Source organism: Sinohyriopsis cumingii, chromosome 5 (genome assembly GCF_028554795.1).
Source record: "Sinohyriopsis cumingii isolate HCF-2022 chromosome 5, ASM2855479v2, whole genome shotgun sequence".
Lineage (NCBI taxonomy): Eukaryota > Metazoa > Mollusca > Bivalvia > Unionida > Unionidae > Sinohyriopsis > Sinohyriopsis cumingii.
The window spans coordinates 7479236-7500951 of NC_142965.1; the positions used below are offsets into that span (position 1 = coordinate 7479236).

Below are 21716 nucleotides of genomic sequence, written 5' to 3' on the forward strand. Positions count from 1 at the left end.
AAAATAGAAAATGAGGTTAGGAGAGACAGGTATTTTAAGTGTAATTCAAAATAGATCTAATAGACACTGTAGGTAAGGGTCAGTTTTGATGACAACAATGAGAAACAAAGATGACAAGATTGTTGTAGAAACTTAAAAGTATTTGAATTAATAGATTAAAGAAACTTTATTTTGATTTAATTTCTATTCAACAGGAAAGATCCATGATGATGCACATTCTTACAGAGGGGTCAATTTTCTGGTAGCAGCATCCATGATGGTGGGTACGCTAGTTTTAGTACTTTATCCGTTTATCAAGAGGATACAAGAAAAACGTGAGACAGGAATAAAGCCAGCAAGAGAGTCACCAGGGAAAATCGTGGAGATCATGTCATATTCTGAAGGCAATGGGAATTTCAAGGGAAATGACACTGAGTCTCAACCACAGTCAGATGATGACAGGGTTTAGCTGATACAGTGCTAAAGCTTTTGCTTGGATGAGAAGTTTGAACTGTTGAAAATATTATTATGAACTCTGTTCTTCTGTCAGACAATAATTTTTGCTGGTCAGGGTCAGATCGCACTTTTACAACCTGCAGATGGAATGCCACCAAAGCGAGACAAATACCTAATTATAATTTGCCTGTCATAATGTTGTTGGTTTCTATATACCTACCTTTATCAGCTCGCCTCACAACTTGCCATGGTTCATGTTGGTTCTGGATAGATGAATTGTTTCCAGCTTGCAGTAGAGAATCGGTTAGATCTATATTCTAGAGTTTGGTTTGATTTTGAAACATATCAGTTATAGTTATAAAACTCACATGGCCACGTCTTGCTTTTCTTTGTATCGAGTAGGCTACATAATGAAGAACCTATTTGATATAACACAGAGTTGCAAATGTCATGTTGAGATTTAATTACTTACTTTCATCTTTTCTTTTTAAATTTGATATTCCCTTACAATTTCTCAGTGCTCATTTTTTGTGCTTATATCATTTATTAAATCTTTTCTTGAAGCAGCTATTTTTGTTTTCATCACACTTGTGTTGTTTTCTTTTGTTTGAATCTAAAAGCAGGTGTATTATTTTTACATTGTCTTAAACTGAAGTTTTGGTTTCTATTATGTTAGTCACCAGAAATATTGAAGACATGCTTATTATTAATGATCAGTCAATTCTCACCAAATAGTTGTAACATTAATTCTTCAAAGCTTGTGCAAAGATGGTATATCTATATGGGAGTCTACATGAACTCTTTATTTCCAGGGGATCCGTGTTAGCTTAGGTTGGAAGAGTGTGATGCTCATAATCCAGGGGTCCCAGTTTTGATACTTGTCCAGGATGGCTGCCTTGATATGCCTTTGGGGAAAAGTTTTTTCCTTTTCCTATGCATTTGTATCCAATAACATAACATGTTCAGCTACTGACAAAACCAGGAAATTAGACTTTCTTTCCATGGGTAAATGTCATGGCATTAAATGACAACCATAGTAGAATATTTTAATATTAATAATAAAATAAAAGTACTTGATTTACCAATCAGCGAAAAAAATTCACTTTTCAGGCACATTTGTGCATCATATCTACACATTTTATCTGAGAAAAGCCATAATTATGCTGTAGTATTCATAAATTATAAGGTATATATCACTTTTGTTGATCTTAATTCAATATATATCACTTTTATTGACCTTAATTCAATATATATCACTTGCATTGATCTTATTTCAATGTCAGACACTTGTAGTATAACTCTGGTGTCAGTAGAACAGCATTCACCAGCTAAGCGACTGCACTAAATTACACTCAGTAATACAGATGAGTGCACAAGGCTAAATTGCACTCAGTAATACAGATGAGTGCACAAGGCTAAATTACACTCAGTAATACAGATGAGTGTACAAGGCTAAATTACACTCAGTAATACAGATGAGTGCACAAGGCTAAATTACACTCAGTAATACAGATGAGTGCACATGGCTAAATTACACTCAGTAATACAGATGAGTGCACAAGGCTAAATTACACTCAACATTACAGACTTGCAGAATGGCTCTTATATTTAACTCAGTCTTTATCGGAACCTGACAGAAGTTACAGCTGACTGCTGTATCCCCAACAAAGAGAAGTACTGTTTAGTGCAACATCATTAACTTGTAATTCTCTTCATATTGCACATGATTGAAGCAGCTTAACAGCAATGGAAAATGTTGAGCACACACTGTTTTCCTGGAGTTTGGAATGTTGTTACCTAAATTTTGCCGAATAAGAAGGAAGGTTCAGATTTAAACTGAAGTGGATGGTAAATTGGTATAAATAACTTAAACCAGGGTAAGAAGAATATTTTTTACTTTATACGTTTCTGCACTAGTTTGTGAAATTATCATGGCATGTGAAGTTGTTATCTTGCAAGTGAAACAAAGGTGAAGCATGTGGATCACATTTTGTGCTGCTTGGCGTTGTTGTTATAGCATTAATGCGCTTGATACTTGCATGCCACAGTCAAGAAATTCATTTTGGAGGGTAACTGCTCGTTACGGACAGATGAAGGTCACATTGTCATACTATTTATACTTCATTGACCTTCTGCCTATTTGGAATATGCCTTATTATAGCAGTTGAGACATCATTCCTGTGAAATAAACTTTGAAATATTTATCTCTTCACATCTGGAATGTCTTCTTAATGCCAAATTTTAAAATCGTGTTGTGACTTGAATTATGTACAGATTTTAATTGTTTATTGTATTTATTGCATTTAAATAATTTTAACTGATTTCTCACCTGAAGAACCTTACAGATTTACTTGCTTTCTGAGAAGAAGAATTAAAATTGGTTGAATATGGCTACTTCTACTTCATACCAATAAGATCCAAGGGAGGTAACACTCAAGAATTTTTGTTGTTGTTGTTGCAGGGTTTAACGCCATTTTTCAGTACACAATAGGCTATACATGGCAGCCAGTATTAATGGTGGAGGAAGAACCTGGGAAAACCTGGGAAAGAACTAACGACCCACGAGAAGCTACTGGCAAGCTTTCTCACATTGGCCGTAACTCTCAAGAAATCAATGGTGCTGCCATTGCTTCAAGCATTTGGTATTATTTGTTGTGTTGCAACGGCTGCATTAAATTTTTTTTATCCAATTAAAACCATGACAATCTATTAAAGAAAAGCAATAGCCAGACATTTAATTGGCAACCACTTGTTATCTAGGTTGACAAAGTTGGCAATAAATATTGGCAGATATATACATTCTTGGTCACAACATTTTGTTTTATTTATTTTCTCTGTGCTACTGTTTTCTTATAAAATACATAAAGAATCTCAATTAGATTTAAGTGATCATTTTAAAAATATTTAGGAGGCACCAACATTTTTTCCTTATTGATGATTTAAATCAGCATGATTTTTATGATGTGTTCATATTAGACAGTAGTATATCTGTATGGCTTTTTTGTGTTTGATGGTTTACATTATATACATGTACGTATCTATTTATAGCATGTCATGAGTAGCATATACAATACATACACTATTTATAGAATAAATATATATGTATACCTCAAGCAAAATGTTTTGACAACACATGAGTGCATTATTAATATAATTGGTTGAAAGTCGTTCAAATCACATGTATAAGTCATGGGATATACCACAAAAAAATTTTAAAATTTTCTTCATGTTGTTAAATGGTAAAATTTAATATTTCCGCTCAGTTATTTATTAATCTGTGTAATCTTGCCTTTGATGTATTGAATATTGTATGATAGTCCAGAGTGTCACTAAACATATTTTCATGTACTGTATATAAATTGAACATCTTTGTTGATATTGTTAGAAGTCTTGAAAAGATGTCTTCCTTAGCCTGGCTGCCATGTGGTGCATATGTAACGTAGGACATGGATAGATTGTGAATATTGTCTTGTAGTGTCTTTTAGTATTATGCTGTTGATTGTAATTCAGTTTAAATGATCACTTTTTAAATTGGGGTTGAAATTGTATTATGCATACATTCTTTGTGTGTGTGTGTGTGTGTATATATATATATATATATATATATATATTATGTTTTTAAAAATGTCTCAATATGGACATTACAGCTCACGAATTGATGATACAAATATTCAGTACCTTTTTGATTTATTAATGTTTTGTGTGGGAAGAAATATACAGTGCCTTCATTGATCAAGTCTGACCATCAGGTTTCTTTTTATATCGATCTTAATGCATAAGTGTATGTTAGATTTATGTGGTGTATGGAAGGACTTCTTCAGTCCTACTTTCTGTTTCCAAAAAAAAAAGATCTAATTCTGTATGATCAGATTTACTTTATTACATAATGTAGTGACCTGTATTGAGAGATTACCTGCCTAAAGAGATATTTTTGTTAACATAAGGGATGGTGTATCAAGAGATGATTAACAATCAGTTTTAATCGAAAATATATGTAATGTTCATATAGACGTTGTACATTTACTGTCCATGCAAAATTTGCATTGCCTTCATTAAATTTTAACATGCTATATATATCATAGGGTTGGCACTGACTTTGAAAAAGGTTGTCACCCCCAGAATTGCCAACCTCAATATTTTGTCTCCAGTTTTAAAAAACATGTTGCATTTTCATAATACAGTATACATTTGGGACCAAGGTAATATTGTCAACATAATGTTTTGACAAGCCTTGTGGGGTGGGAGTGGCTGAAAAAACAATGAAACTTTGCATACAAGGAACATTTTTAAGAGGTGACCTATCATTAGTGACTGGGATTTACACTGAGAGAAAATAACGAATGAAAATTTTGATTATATGAAGTGAAAACTAGTCGGAAATATATTTGTATATTGACAGTATACATTTTTTCAGAACACACATGAATGTGTTAAGTAATGTACCTGAAAATCGATGAATTTGAGTATTAAATCATATGTTAGAAAATTCACATATCAGTCATATCCCATTAGAAAAAACAACATGTATATTAAAATAACATTATTCCTTGTTTATTCTATATCCCATTGTCAACAAAAACATTGGACAGAATTTTGAATTTCTTTTGCTTAGTATTTATACAGAATGATTGGTGCTTCAGATATAATCAGTTTTCTTTTAAGTTTCAGAAAAACTTTTTTAATGTACATTTTTCAACAAAAAAAGAAATAGCCTTTGTTTGGTTGATTGTGGTCTTTCCTGTTCCTGTTCTATAGCATGACCATTTGAGTTCTATCACAGCATACAGTACTAAGATCAGACATCATTGTAAGTGGATAATGACATAAGCAAACACTAAAGTCAATATGAACAAAAGATTTGTTTATTTAACAGATTCCAGTGCATTTTATATCCAAGTTTGCAGCTTCCTTCATTGTGCCTTTGAATGTCTCCATCCAGACCTATGACTGTATGTACAAGTTTTAAAAGCCAAATTTTTTCACCAAAAAAATCATCAGATGGTATATTGTGTCACCAATAAGGGGAAAAAAATTGCAATTTGTGACATTGGCAAAGCCCAGCGTGATCACTTGTCCAGATGAATTTAATTGGGTTGTTGATTGCTAATTATTATATATTAATTTTTTAAAATGAGGGTACCAGTTTTCATTGATTATTTGTTTTACCCTTCAAACAGTAATCTGCGGAAATGATGCAATTCCTTCCATAATCTAAAAATTTAAGTACCAACTAATTTGTCTTACTGTGCAAAACCACACAAATTGATACCTACAAAAAAATTAATTCATAGCATCACAATGTTGCACATTGAGCTTGGGTGTTTCATGCAGTTTTGAGTTATTTCTTCCCCGGTTCTTGAGCATGGGCACATTATTTTGTCTGAAAAAAAATTAGGCCTAGAGTTTTTATTAGTACATGTCAACCCATGTATCTGTTGGTGCCATCAATAGTCAGAGCCACAAAAAGTGATAAAACTGTAAGATGGCAAGGACTATCTATTTTAAACTGATTTATCTGGCAATTAAAACATTCAGAGTTTGTTTTTGTCAGCTGAGCTGCAGTGTAAGGTGTCAGACAGCACTTGACATATTTTTAAGGCTAAAGCCAACCTTTCAGAAAGGAAGATTTAAATTATTTTGAGGTTGAAATAATGACAGAGGAGGTTAAATAAATGCAAATACGCAATTTGTCATTTAATATATGATTTGTTTGGAAAGAAAGTTAATTCAGAAAACATGGGTATTTATTATAATACTGGTAGATAATGAATGGGGGCCCCGAGTGGCAGAGTGGTCAAAAGCGCGCTTCGTTACGGATCACTGCCATCTCACCTCTGTCTGCGGTGGTTCGAGTCTAAGATTCAGCCAATGTGGGCATGTGAGAAAGCTTGCCAGTAGCTTCTTGTGGGTCAGTGGTTCTTTCCGGGGTTTTCCGGGTTCTTCCTCCACCATTAATACTGGCCGCCATGTATAGCCTATCGTGCTGAAAAATGGCGTTAAACCCAACAACAACAACAACAACAAGATAATGAATGTACACTAAAGTTAAATGCAAGCAAGATCTGGAGCTGTAAATTCCATGGTGTAGATCATTTCAGGTTAACCAGATATTCGGACATGAATCTTTTCGCGAGACATTTGAGCACATGATATAACTTCTATTGCAATAATTTAAGTGTTCAAGGAATATATGGTAGTATATTGCAGACCACAAATTTAAGTTGCCAAAACTGTCAAAACAAACAAGATTATCTATTAATGCTTTATGTATTATTTTTAGGGAGGGAGGGGGAGATGGTACCCCTGTCAATGGGATTTTATGTGCAACACTGACATTATACTACTAAGTAAGAAATGAAATAATTTTCACTCTTGTATTCTAATAAACACTTACTGAACATGAAATTTAAAACATAATTCCATCTCAAAATGTTGCATATAGTGGAATAATCACCTTAGTTCTCTTATCCTTTTAGATGGTATCAAAGAATTATATCCAGTCCTATCAAATAATTTTGATACTAAGTGCCTTGGTTAAGTTTTTTTCCCATTGCTAACAATTTAAAGTACAATTTTGTAATCAAAATTTGGATTACATTTATTTTCACAGTCATCATTTGAGATACACTTATTTAACATTACTACATACATTTTTGAATATATTTATTTATATTTGGATTTGAATATATTTATTAGATTCATGAATTTTATAAACTGGGTCAGCATGACTTTTGTTTATCAAATACTAGTTTGTTTGAAATAAAAATGCCAGGTTTAAGAGTTTCAGTTGTTTCAATTTGGAAAGTGATTTCCATGCAGATGAAAACTTGGATGCTAAAATATTAAACTATTTGACATGTTTAATTGAAATTGAAATTGATTTGAGTTTTGAGATCATATCATTTGATAAATTATTTAGATGAGAACTTTCAACATATGTAAAAAAAATTAGTAAAATTATGGTTGTGATTTATCAGAACATTGCAGTTTTTCATATCTCTGATGTAAAAGTAACATTTTGGAACATATTTTTTCAGTTCCTGTTTTATTTTATAATCATCAGGTCCAACAGTATCCACCACAATAACCAAAATAATAATACCCACAGTAATAATGAGCCATGGAGGGCATCGAGGTCTTATCGGGCTTAGGGTATCATAGCTTGAATGAAAATGTGATGTTGACATTATTTCTGAATAGATTTTTCTTGAGTGATGAAAAAAAAAGTGAAAACAAAGTGGAATAATGATGTGAATGCTAAATGATTCAAGTTATTATTATTTTTATTATTATTATTATTATTATTATTTTATCCACAGAAAATATTATCATAGTGGCAGTAAGATTCTGTTGGTAGAGAAATGATGACTTAAGAAGCAGCGCTTGCTGGACTGGGTTTTCTGGTGGCGCCACCAATCAGATTTAGGGGAAGTAACTGCGATCAGTCTCCCACCCGCCAATCAATTGAAATCTATTAAAAAATTTGAACTTTATTGCATTGTTGTAAATGATGGATGCTGTGTTTTTAGCAAAGTATGATGGTTCTTGGTTTCCCGATTTTATTTTATATTCAATACACTTTATAAGAGAGGTTTTTGAAGTGGTCCGTAAGATAAATTCATCAATACTTCTAATGTTAAGAATTGTTTTAAACATTATTTGACAATAGCAGATGTTCCAGGGACTTTATTTTAGGAATACATGATATAAACTTGCAGTTGTTTTTATATGTTTTTGCATTAATATGTTGACTAAATTACATAATAAATAGTTGTGCATGTTTTATTGTTTGTGTCATGTGCGTGTGTGTGTGATTTGGATTTTTAACATAGCTTTAACAATTTTTCAGTCATATTGCTATGATGTCTGCAGTGTGGCAGTTTATAGTGATGTCTAGCACTGGGGCATCATGCCGCAGACATGTAGCATGATGTCCCACCCAGTCACATTATCCTGACACCAGTCCGACTAGTCCTGACACTAACCTCTTAATGCAGAGCACCAGGCGAGGCAGCTGTTAGTACCATTTTTGTAAGTCTTTGGTATGACTCTGTCGGGGATCGAACTCACGACCTCCCGCATCCGAGGTGGACACACTGACCACTAGGCCACCGGAGCAGTCTGTTCGTGTCATTATAACTTGGTAACATGAAGCTTCTTTTCCTACCTCACTACAGGTTTGCTGTCTTGGCTATGTATAAAGCAAAATAAAGCATATGTAATGATTTTTTTTATAGTTTGTTTATAAAATTAGTAATTATAGATCCACAGGAATAAAATTATGTAAAATGTAAACAGAAAAAGGTTGTCTTGAATAGAATTTTGTAAGCTTGTGTCTTCGAGAAAACAAGGTGATATACAATTAACTCTGGTTTGAATCTCAGCTGAGGTTATGTTTTAATGCTTAAGTGTTTTTTGTTCTGTCTAAATCAGGATTTTTTCAGTAAATAAACCTTTGCTCCCTTCCTTTTTTTTTTTCTGGTTTTTGTTTTTGTTTTTAAGGTCATGTAATATTTTTTTTTCCATAGTTGTATCCTTTTTAGCTCGTTTTGATGTAAACAGAACAGGAGTATATAAGTCATTGAGTCTTTTGTCGTTGAAAAACACAACATTGACAGGATTTTTTAATCGACCACGATGTATATGTGTTGTATAAAGTTACTTTGTCAGTTATGTTATATTTACACAACACCTATTCAATACCTATTTTATCCAACTTTGACATTGTTTTATATTTACCACAAATTCTTTGTCAAGTTCACTGGAGTTTCATAACGTTCATGCCTCCCAGAAACTTTTCACCATGTCATTTTTTTTCTGAGGCATTTTTCACTGTCAGCATCAAGATTTTCTCCCAGCTATATCAATGTCTGTGTAGTCCTAAATTCAGAGATTCCGTCATGTTTTTCTTTGTGTATGCGCCTCATCAGGTGACCCAGGAACATTTTTGTATTGCACACAGGTGGTACCGTACAACTGTCATCCTTGTCAAAATGTTATGACATATAGAGGAAAGTAGTTCAGAATCTCTGCTTTCTTGGGGGTAGACATTGATTAATGGTCTTTTAGAAAGCTATGTGTGGAATTTTCCATCAGTGGAATCAAATTGAGCTTCAGGTGTGATGTAAGTCAGGTGTGATATAAGTTTCTTTGTGACCCATTTGCAGAAATTACCAAAACTTTGCACAACTACTTTATTTAACTTTTGTAGTTTTCCATGGTTGAGTGAGCTTTCAAAATGAGTTTCACATATCTAATGAAACATTTTTCATTGTTACATAATCATCCTTTTGCTTTAGTTGGAAGGGATGTGAAATCGTAGTCCTTGTGGCCTCCACTTTTGTACATTGTGGCTGACATTCATGTTTCATCAATGTAGACAATGGAAGTGTTGATTGTAGTATTTATATTTTGTTCAAAGATAAACTGCACAACAATATCTGGCCTTTCCATCAGCAATTTTCTCATCTTCAAAGAAAACTGATTTTCTTTAAAATCATTTCTCTCAGCTGTCTCGGAATTTATACTTTTTATGTTATGATGATCATCCTTCAGTCTGTTTGTTACTATTTTTAGTTTCCACATAAACAGGCAAGTTCTCCACTATCTTCATTTACCAGATTCACGGAAGTCACGCACTTAGGTTAAGGAAGAATCTGATCAGTGTCAAGGTCAAAGGTCAGGGCCACTGGAAATGAAGAAAAAAGGTTTATTCTTAATAACATTTGATCTACATCACGTACCAGGACCAAAACATGTGGAAGGAATGCACTTGGGGTAAGGAAGAAATCTATGGATTGTAGGGTCCAAAGTCAATATCTGTGACCATGATGGGATCTTTTTTTCCTCACTGTAACAATAATTTTCACCACAAACCTGCACCAAAAACTGTGGATGGCTTGCATTGGTATCAGGAAAATGTCTATCAATTTCAGATTCTAAAAGCCAAAGGTCAAAGTCAATGACTCTGATGAAAAATAGCTTTTGCATAATAACTTTAGTTCTAGACTGTCTACTGTGACCAAAGAGCTTGCATTTAAGGTATGGTTTTGGGATCCAGAGTTAAAGGTCATTGTGATTTAGTGAAAAATAATCTTTTTTGCAGATGAGTGCTTGTTTTAAAGTAATTTCTTTATGAATCTTTGTTGATGGTTTGCACTTTTAATAAAGACACCAATAGATTTTGGAGTTTGAGGTTTTGCTGTTTTGGCTGTATAAAGTCTAATAAAAAATATAGTTCATTCTGCACAGTAGGTTTAGTTCAAGACGTCATACTTTGACCATGCTCTGATCATCAAGACCTTTTGGTCAATAATCACCAGAATCTGTCTGCTGTGCTACATGGAGGATTATGAAATGTGATTCCATGTTCATTTATAAAGTTCAAATTTGTTATCTTTCTGTGGTAAACATGAATTCTTTAACCATTGTTGTGGTCCTCTTGAGAAGTTTTGTCTGAATTATGAAAAGCCAGTTTCTTTCTTTTTCTGCTGTTCACAACTTCAAAACATTTTTATTTCTAGTTATTTCTACCTGTACCCAAATGCCATTGCAACTTTGAGATTGACTTGAAGCCACGCCATTAAGCATAACCGTCAATATTGCTGCCTCTAATAGTGTCAGCAATATGGTGTGTTTACTATATTGTGTGCTGTTTACGAACGTCATATTACTCTTGTTGATCTGTAACAGCTGACTTACAATGAACTTAATTTTAATCCTTGTCAAATGTAACTTAATTAGTCATGATCATTTTTTACTTTAGATCTTTTCAAGCCATCCATAATTGCAGGAGTGCATAATAGATCTAAAACAGTTTAATAATTTGATCTGTTGATTGTACAGAATAATGCAACAAACTGAATATAATTGCTGCAAATGAAGTTTAAGTTATCAAAGCTATTACTAGCACATAAGTATAAGCTACAATTATTTCTATGGCTTGATAGCCTTGAATATGCATTTCATTTTCTGAGTATGTATGTGTTACATACCTTTTAGAAAAAATGTACATACCTGATGCACATTGATGCAACTCAACTTGGACTAGTCTTGCGTTTTTTATATCAAACTTTTAAAAAGGAATGTAATCTCAAAAGTACAAACATTGCTCAGTTGAATTAGAGGTATACTCATGTTCAGTAATGCTTCATTATATATGGGGCATGTGTTAACATCATATATATTACATGGGACATGTTAACATTATATGATACATGGGACATGAGTTAATGGTGTGTGTTACATGGGATCTGTGTTAATGTTACATGATACACTGAAATGCATTAAATGTTATATGATACATGGGTCATGTGTTAATGTTATGTGTTGCATGGGACATGTCTTAAATCTCGTATGAAGCGTGGGACATATATTAATGTTATATGTTACATTGGACATGTGTTAATGTTATATCTTACATTGGACATGTGTTATTGTTATATGATACATGGGACATTGTTAGTGCTGTGTGCTACATTGGATATGTGTCAGACATTTTGCTGTCTCAAGATCTTTATTTGCTTTGTACAGTCATCACTTAGGTGCATATTTTTAATTATGATACTTAAATGTGTCCCACTTTTACTGAGACATATAATTGTCTTTTTTAATGGGACATTTCATCTCATTTTGATAGTTACTTAAATACTGTTGTATTCATTATTAGTCTTCAGTTTACATGTAAACATTTGGTAGTTGCACTGAATGGGGTTTATTGTTGTATCTGTTGCATAGGTTTTATTTCATACATATATTTCTCTCCTTTACAGGACAGTACTATGTTGATGTACGTATGTAATAGGTTTCGCTGAATATTTGGCAGTAAGCTTAACAAATGTATGTTATTGCTATTTTGTTATTATCTATGTATGTTATTGCTATTTGTTATTATCTAAAACTACTTCTTGATGTTCTAATTAGAATTATGACACAAATACAGTTCTCCTACAAGGTCCATTCTAAAGGGAGGCCACTCTCACAGAAAAAAGCCATTTCATTCAACAAAAAGGTGAAATGTATCAATGATTGTATTACTCACTGAGGATTGTTGGACCACTTAGTTATTTGTATTTAAAAATAAAACAGCGACATGTTCATTTCAGTTTTCTTTGTATAATTATATGTTTTTTTGTAATATATTGCTGCAGTTGTTGTGTTTTTGTTATAGGATTGTACTCTCTGTCAGTCTGACTCCATTTTATCTCACCTGGACATGGACCAAGTGATCCTATGGTATGGCCCTTTGTCTGTCTTGCATGGTGTCATTCATTGTCTATCTTGCATGGTTTTATCCATTGTCTTGCATGGTGTCATTCATTGCGTGTCTTGCATGGTGTCGTCCATTGTCTTGCATGGTGTCATCCATTGTCTGTATTGCATGGTGTCGTCCATTGTCTGCCTTGCATGGTGTCATCCATTGACTGTCTTGCATCGTGTCATTCTTTGTCTGTCTTGCATGATGTCATTCATTTTCTGTCTTGTGTGGTGTCATTCATTGTCTGTCTTGCATGGTGTCATCCATTTTCTGTCTTGCATGATCCCATCCATTGTCTGTCTTGCATGGTGTCATTCATTGTCTATCTTGCATGGTGACATCCATTGTCTGTATTGCATGGTGTCATCCATTGTCCGTCTTGCATGGTGTCATTCATTGTCTTGTGTGATGTCATTCATTGTCTGTCTTGCATGGTGTCATTCAGTATCTATCTTGTATGATTTTATCCAGTCTTGCATGGTGTCATTCATTGTCTTGCATGGTGTCATTTATTTTCTGTATTGCATGGTGTCATCCATTGTCTGTCTTGCATGGTGTTGTCCACTGTCTGTCTTGCATCGTGTTGTCCATTGTCTGTCTTGCATGGTGTCGTCCATTGTCTGTCTTGCATGGTGTCATTCATTATCTGTCTTGCATCGTGTTGTCCATTGTCTGTCTTGCATGGTGTCATCCATTGTCTGTATTGCATGGTGTCAGCCATTGTCTGTCTTGCATAGTGTCGTCCATTGTCTGTCTTGCATGGTGTCATTCATTATCTGTCTTGCATCGTGTTGTCCATTGTCTGTCTTGCATGGTGTCATCCATTGTCTGTCTTGCATGGTGTCATCCATTGTCTGTCTGGTATCATTAATTATCTGTCTTGCATGGTGTAGTCCATTGTTCTGCTGTTTCGCTGTTGTTGCTCGTTGCAACTCCGGAGTCCATATTTTTTATCCAGTTTTTATCCAGTTTCAATCAGAATTGGAATGTGGTTTTATATCATCAAGATCTTGGATGAAATCAGTAATTGGGGTGAGAAATGCATATTAATTATGAAATCTAATCATCTTGCATCTAACTGGCTACATTTGTTACCCAGTCTTGATGCTATATGTCTCTGATTTGATTTTCATCAAAATTAGAATATTTATGTCAATAAGATTTTGGACAAGTTAGTTGATTAGTAAGTAAGTGCATGGTGACGAGGTGATCATGCACCTGATTGACTGAGCATGCTCCCACTCTGACTGTTATGATCTGACTTGATGGGAACAAAATCCATAATGTCAATGAGATGAACTTGCATCTGATTGTCTGACCTTTCCAGTCTGGAGGTCAGAGATCAGATCCAGGTTAGATCAGACTTGATGGGGTTTATTGAGAGCAAAATCCACACTAACAATGAGATGAACTTGCATCTGATTGTCCGACCTTTCAGTCTGGAGGTCAGAGTTCAGATCCAGATTTGATCAGACTTGATGGGGTTTATTGAGAGCAAAATCCAATGAGATGAACTTACACCTGATTGGTTGAGCATGTTGCCACTGTGGCAGTTATGATCAGCCTTGATGGGGTCCATTGAGAGGAAAATCAATAATATCAATGAGATAATTTTGCATCTGATTCTCAGACCATTCCACTCTGGAGGCCAGAGTTCAGATCCAATTTTTATAGACTTTGAATATACTGTTATATCAAGATCTTTTACAGTTTGATAATGAAGCGACAGCCATGCTTATAATTTAGGTAATTGTGCATCTCGTTGGTTACGGCCATTCTGGACGCCATAACTGAGATCTAGTTTTGATCAAAATTGGAATAAGGGCTTGTGTCATCAGGATTTTGGACCAATGCATATTAATAGAAAACTTGCATCTGTTTGGCCGAGTTGGTTACCATTCTTAAAGCCATAAAATATAGGGATATATGATAAAATTCACGCATGAATTCTTTTGTGCTGGATCACTGTATGCGATTGAAATTGTTATCAATCTAGAGTTTGTATTCCTGACCCAAATTTGGTAAAGTTCGTGAAGAGGCTGAAATCGTTAAGGTCTTGGATGACTTGCCTTTTAAGCAAGATCTATGCATATTTATGAGGTGAATTTGCATTTGAGAGACAATTTTGTTACCACTTTTTTTTTAATGCATTTTTATAAAACGGGGTAATTAGGTCATGGTCATTAGTCTATTTAGTAGCCCAAGTTTGGCCTCCTTTTTGTCTACTTTATTAGACCCCTATTATCCCTTTTTTTCCAAAATATGGCCACTTTATTCCCACTCTTGTAAAAACAAGACAACATATGCAATGTTTTTATGTGCATGCTAACGGTGCAACATCATTAAAAGCAGCTGCATAATATATGAAAGATATGCCGTGTAGCAACACTGAATATTAATTCTATATTACATATATGTATTGTTGCTAACCTTCAAAGCTTTACAATTTATAGTAGTCATATTGCTTGATGTGTATACAAATGGTTAAATTTTATGATCTTTCTGTTATTAAAGAGCAAATCAGATTCATTTATTTAATTGGGGGCCGGTAATTATGATACATCCAGTAGATGTAGTTTGACATATCTTTAGATCAATCGAACAAGTAAAGAAATTAAGAGGTACACGATTAAGTGATATGCTTTCAAGTAACTCAGAGTGCAACACGATATCAATGGACATGAACTTCAGTCATGGTGTAAGAAACGCTCCTCTTCAGAAGATGCAGGTGGTTGTTTTGTTGAAGCAAATCAGTTCAGTACGGAATCACTGAACTTGAGTAGCAAATGTGTCACGATGAAGGACAGAAGCATAACAATATTGCAAAAGTGGGATTCGGCAACTTTCAGACATTTTTCATACCATCAGGTATAGAGAGTAGAAAATCTAGTGGAGATTCTCGACCGGTACCCAAGTCTCAGCCAATGGCTCTGTAATCATAAACCCATCAGGAGGAAATCATGTTAGCAGATGTTTAGTGGGCAATGATAGTAGCTGCTTCTGGTTATTTTTACATTTCCTATGACGGAACCTGAGAACTTCCTCAAAACAATGTTTTCTGGCTCTGTTTTTGTAAGATTTTACAATGAGCAAAAGTTAACTTTCTTACATGATTACTAATGGACTTGGCCATACTTCAGGAAGGAGATCTCTGAGAAATTCAACAACAGTAAAATGTCATTTAACATTCAGTTGTACTGAACAGAGATTCTCTGGAAAGAAAACAGTTTGATGTTCTGATCTGATTCTGCTCAGTTGAGATGGGAGAATTTGTGTTCTCTTCTGATTCTGCTCAGTTGAGATGAGAGAATTTGTGACATGGTTCTTAAAAGTTTTTTACATTTGGTCATGCGAAAGGAAATGATATCGGGCAGGTACTGGGTGATATACTGACAGGAGGAGTACTAGCTGCCTCCATCTCTGCTCTTGTAATTAGGTAGTGAAAACCTAATGTTAATGAGAGAATGTGGTTCTTTTGTAAGACCAATTTGGAAGGCTTAGGTTTACCTGGTCTAGTATTTTTTTTCCCCGTGTGCACCGCATATTCACAATGCGTTCATATAAGGTCTTGGTATTTTGTGAGAATAGGCAGAGTACTTAGATTTATATAGGCAGAGTACTTAGATTTATATCTGTTTCAATGGTAATCGGACTTGAAGATGATCTGTCCATGAGAGCCCCTCTCCTATTACCACTGACATCGACCTTGAACTTAAATCCGATTCTTCATAGAATACATCAATAAAAGATTAGTTGTTTTTTTTTGTTTTGTTTTTAAAAAGGCCAAAATGTTTCAAACTGACCACCCACTGATCATCAGAACATCTGATTATGGGTTTGCACATTGTTCAGTTTTCAGATTCTTTTGAGGAGGATTGCAGAAAGCTTACCTAATATCAGCAAATATGATTTGCCCCTTGTAATGGGTGAGTGAAGATGGTTCCAGAAGAATGGATACAAGATGGTAATGGAGAGCTCCAGAGGGTTGACGATTATTTAAAGTGAGTGATGCAGATCAGAAGTTTGACAGGAATGCTAAAGTGTTCTCATTGTATTTACAAATAGAAAGGCACTAACAGAAGACCAAACACTCGTTGTACAAGAGACCATAAATGGACCAAGACTTGACCCGTGATGCTGTCGTGGTGTTCTTGAAAATGTTAATGAAATTCTATTCCCACTGAACTTAATCCTGTGAAGAAATCACGCAGAACACACACAATCTTGTTGAAGAAAAAAAAGCAGAGTCAGAAATTCTGAAGAAACCAATGCAAAATCAAATAGAGCAGCTTGATGGAATACATTATAAGAATGAAATACAAACGAGAAGGCTATCAGATAAAGATTCAGAATTGGAAAGAAATGTCAAGAAGAGCTTCAGAAGGCTAAGACCTGTGAAATCATGGCTGACTTCATTTTTGGAGGTAGCAAAATCAAATCTGCAGAATTCAGCAGAAGCATTAAAACAAAGTGCTAACAATAAACAAACGAACTTGATAAGAAGAAAGGAAGCCTGATGGATGATTATTCGCAGTTCCATTGGGATTAGCACTCACATTCAAAAATATTTTTGTTCTTCAAAATGAAAGATATCTTCCTGACTATTTAAGGCGGTGTATATATTTTATCAAGACTATGTGGGCCTAGTAAATAATACCTATATTAGGTTTTCACTCCTTAGTTTTCGAGTGTTGTTTGGGTGGTTTGTCACTTCATACCACGGTAGCTCTAACTGTATTTGCATACAGATTGTGCCAGTGAAGTAACAGTAAGCTATTTTAAACTGTATTTTTTTGTATAACTAATGCTTTTGTTTATCAATCATGACCTTAGATCGTAATTGTCAGATCTACAAATTTATCACATTTAAGAATGTTTGATTATCAGTGAGCGTTCTTAAATTACTTGTCTATTTTGCATAATGTTATTTATCATCAAGACAATAACATAATCAGAGTACGTCCAATAAATTATCCTGTATTTTTTGTACGAGCAATTGTAACTGATTTATTAGCGTGCTGCCTATTACCATAGTAACAGCTTACTACTAATACATTGTGCAGTGTTCACGGAAGAGGTTCAAAGTTGGATGATTTCTCTTCTTTTTCTAAGAAATGCACCAGTGCTAACTTTCATACTGTGTTACTATTTCTGTTTGCTACACAAATGAAGATAATATGCTTTGTCTGATACACAAGTACAAGAGTTTTGTATTTTTCTTCATTTTGTCTCAGTATAAACTTATTGTTAATTCCCAAAATTGCAAATCATTCGGATCATAATAGAAGCTATTTTATGTTTGGACCAATGTACTCCCAAAGCTGCGTTGAAAGGCTGTTATATTAACAATTTCATGTTAATGAACCAATAAGAATAGGTTAAAAGGGTAGCTTTTTTCTTTTTTTTTTTTTGTTTGATATTCATCTAATTGGACTGATAGTGATTTTGTTATATAAAAATTAAATCAGATAAGGCCTCTGTCATATGGACCTAGATGTTTAAGAAAATTAAGGTAGACTTGACTAAGGACACAACTATTATATGAGTAAGTCTTGATTTTGTTTAAGTTCACGAAGCTAAGTAAAGGTTTTATTTTTCAATAATTGACGTAAATTGCATACCTAAATTTCCTCAATAAATATCCCTATTTTTCCTGTTTTTTTTCCCCCTACATTTGTCCTATTTTACTAAAGTAGCCGTACTTTATCCATACCGTTGCTGGAGAGGCTGCCATCAATGCCTTGGTTGAGAACGATTTTTAGTGAAGCAATTGCATATTAATGAACTGCCGTTGCATCGGATATTGGATTAATTTGACTATGGATAAGATCTATGCATATAAATGAGCTTATCTTGGATTGGCTGAGCTTCTTACCATTCCTGAGATCGAATTCGGTTGGTTGTTGTTCACATTAAGCTTCTATAATCATTGTCGTAAACTGGTTCTATAATGAGTGAGAGGGATACCTTTCTGCATCTGGTGTTGTCGGAACCATTCTATTCAACTTGGTGCATATTGGATATCATAGATGACTTTGATTAGGACCGAGAGTCTGTATATATTAATTATGTCATTATTTTGAGAAAGAATATTTGTCAGAATATAGCTAAAGCGTAAAATCAGGACGGTACTAGGACAAAATGGTAGCGGACAAAATGGTACGGACACAATGGTACGGACAAAATGGTATGGACAAAATATTAAGTGGTGATAATGGTATTGGACAAATTGGTATGGATATAATGGTGCAGACAAAATGGTATGGGACAAAATAGTACTAGGATTAAATGGTATAGACAAAATGGTACGACTACAATTTTATTAATACGAAATGTAAAAACAAAACAGACAACTTTATTTTTGAAAGCAAGGAAGAGCATGGAAGCGTGACGCAAACACTAGATCAAGTTATTCCTAGGCTTCATGGTAAATGCTTAATTTCAATGCCAGGAAGCCAGTTTGATGAAGGTCATCATAAAGTTAATTGTATTTGTCTGATTTAAAAATGAGACCAACATTAAACTCTATCTCAGATTATATGAATAACCATTGTCCATTAGTTTATGTATGGGTTGAATGCACAGGTATATTGACATAAATTGCTCTTAGGCAATGGAAGACTGATTTTGTTGAACCAAAATTGTTGCGAATTTTTTCAGTCATTAAAATTGTACTGAATTACTATTTGGTATCGTTGCATTTTGTAGATTCGGTATAAGTTATTTGCAGTTTCACTTGAGTTTTTTAAAAATAAAATACAATTAACATTTCCGAAGTTACACGACTTTAATAAAATTCATTTGTATTGGTTTCTTTTTCAGTTAGTTTATGGATGCGTGAGCATTTTAATATAATAATAAAATTTAAATTTTATTATGATTTTATGTAATTATTATTTTCATTAAACAAGCGAAATTCTGATATATGTACCATTTGTCCCATACCACTTTGTATGCAACATTTTATCCATACCATTTTGTCTATACCATTTAATCCTAGTACAATTTGTCCCATACCATTTTGTCCTTACTATTTTGTCTGCACCATTTTATCCATACTTCTTTGTCCAATACCATTATGTCCACTTAACATTTTGTCCATACCATTTTGTCCGTACCATTTTGTCCGCTACCATTTTGTCCGGCCACCATCAGGACACAATATTTGGGAGTTTACCTGAGTTGTGTTCCTAAAATGCTCAGTAAGACAGTGAAATGAGCTACTGTAAGTTATGTAAGCCAGGCGAGGATATCAGGCCAACTTGTGTCCCTTGCTATTTGTATCATATGCATTGTGTGCAGATCATAGTGTAGTTTCACAGTTTGATGTGTACTTGAACATAAATTACTCATTTAGCTCACTCGACCGTAAGACCAAGTGAGCTCGTGGTATTACCCTCCTTCTTGCATACATCATCCATCCAGCTATCATTCATTAACATTTGCTATTTTCAACTCACTCTGAAATCACTGGACCAACTTCAGACAAATTTAGCAGAAAGCATACTGACATAATGGGTTTTTAAACCTGGCATGAAACTATTGGAAGCCTTACAGATGACGCTATTTTGCCATCAAGTATGGCCACCATTGTTGAAAATAGAAAAACAAATTTAACGAATTCTGTTAAAAATGCTGAACAAAACTGGACTAAATTTGACAAAGGTTGAATGTCTTCTGCACCATGATGTTAATGCATCATCATCTGTGGCCAATTTTGTTAAAAATATAGAGATCATAACTTCATCACAAATATTGTGCACCTGAGTTTAACAAAAAGCAAGAGAGTTTAAAGCATTACAAATTCATACAAATAATGCCAGTCTGCCTTTAAATAAGGGTACTTTCTTAACAACGTAATGAAGGAAAATATTCAAGCAACTTTTGACAAAAAACTCTTTAACATTATTTGGCCAACGATGATAAAACATTTTGCCATAACGGTCTTTCATTGTTGGCCAAATGTTGGCGATGTGCCATCACATATGTTTGAACAAACAATAGGAGAATCTTGTTTTCATAGCATAAACTATCGAGAGCACTAGAAGCAGTTTGAATGGAAAGTACCAACTGACCCGGATTTCTTGGCCTCCATGTAACTAGTAGGCAAACGTCGCCAGATGAGCAGTTTGGGACCCATATGGGTTTCTTGTTATTGTATACATTTTGAGTGGATTTGTTATCTGAGCAGTTTTCAGTAATCTTTTGGGTTGACGATGGCAGGAAATTACACCAACTCTTTAATTCCGTAACTCAATGGCTTCAAGTATTGTAAAAACTTTTCATCTTGAGCTTCACAGGAGAAATGAAATGCTTGCATTTGTAATCAGGACTATCGTTTATACCCCTATTTTATGTAAAAGTAATATAACCTTCTCAGGATGAAAATGTTTATATATAATCTTTATTTTCATAAAATACTCATAATGATATGAATATTTTTGTCAGCAATGATTTCATATACTGAAGAGAGATAGTTTATCTTGAAAAGGTTATCTTCTGGGAAAATATATGTTTAGGAAATATTGTATATATGTTTGCAGAACTGCCTGTAATCAACTGGTTTTTATTTACATGATTTGTTCTCATTAGTGTAACCAATAACCATGGAACAACAAAATTCATTTTTCATTTATCTTTGATGTTGCAAATGCAGATTGAAGTCTTATGCCTTATGTACAAGTGTATGGGTTAAAGGAAACATCAGTCTCACCTACTCTTGTACAAAATCAATATAAATTATAAAAGTAAACTGTATGGCGGATTCACGTGTTCTCTTTTCTTTATCCTCTCTGTCTGTCCGTCTGTCTGTCTGTAGCATAAGATTCCTATCATTTAATGAAGACCGAAAACATTTTGTTCTGCTTGATAAATAAACATATGTTATGTAGTGTCACCTTTTAATCACATCAATCTGCTTGATAAATAAACACATGTTATGTAGTGTCACCTTTTAATCACATCCTTCTGCTTGATAAATAAACCTGTTATGTAGTGTCACCTTTTAATCACATCCTTCTGCTTG

General features: G+C 34.1%; 1 protein-coding gene across 4 annotated transcripts in view; it reads left to right on the top strand.

Annotated features, from left to right (window-relative positions):
• LOC149798585 (monocarboxylate transporter 13-like) overlaps window positions 1-21453 on the top strand; it is an 84375-nt gene extending 62922 nt beyond the window's left edge. For 3 of the 4 annotated variants that reach the window (XM_089957403.1, XM_089957402.1, XM_089957404.1), the window contains exon 6: window positions 195-21453. In XM_089957403.1, coding sequence (XP_089813529.1) covers window positions 195-448 — 254 coding nt within the window. In that variant the 3' untranslated portion in view covers window positions 449-21453. The remainder of the gene's footprint in view (window positions 1-194) is intronic. The other variant, XR_016420993.1, reaches the window with a different exon arrangement.
• Window positions 21454-21716: the final 263 nt, after the last annotated feature.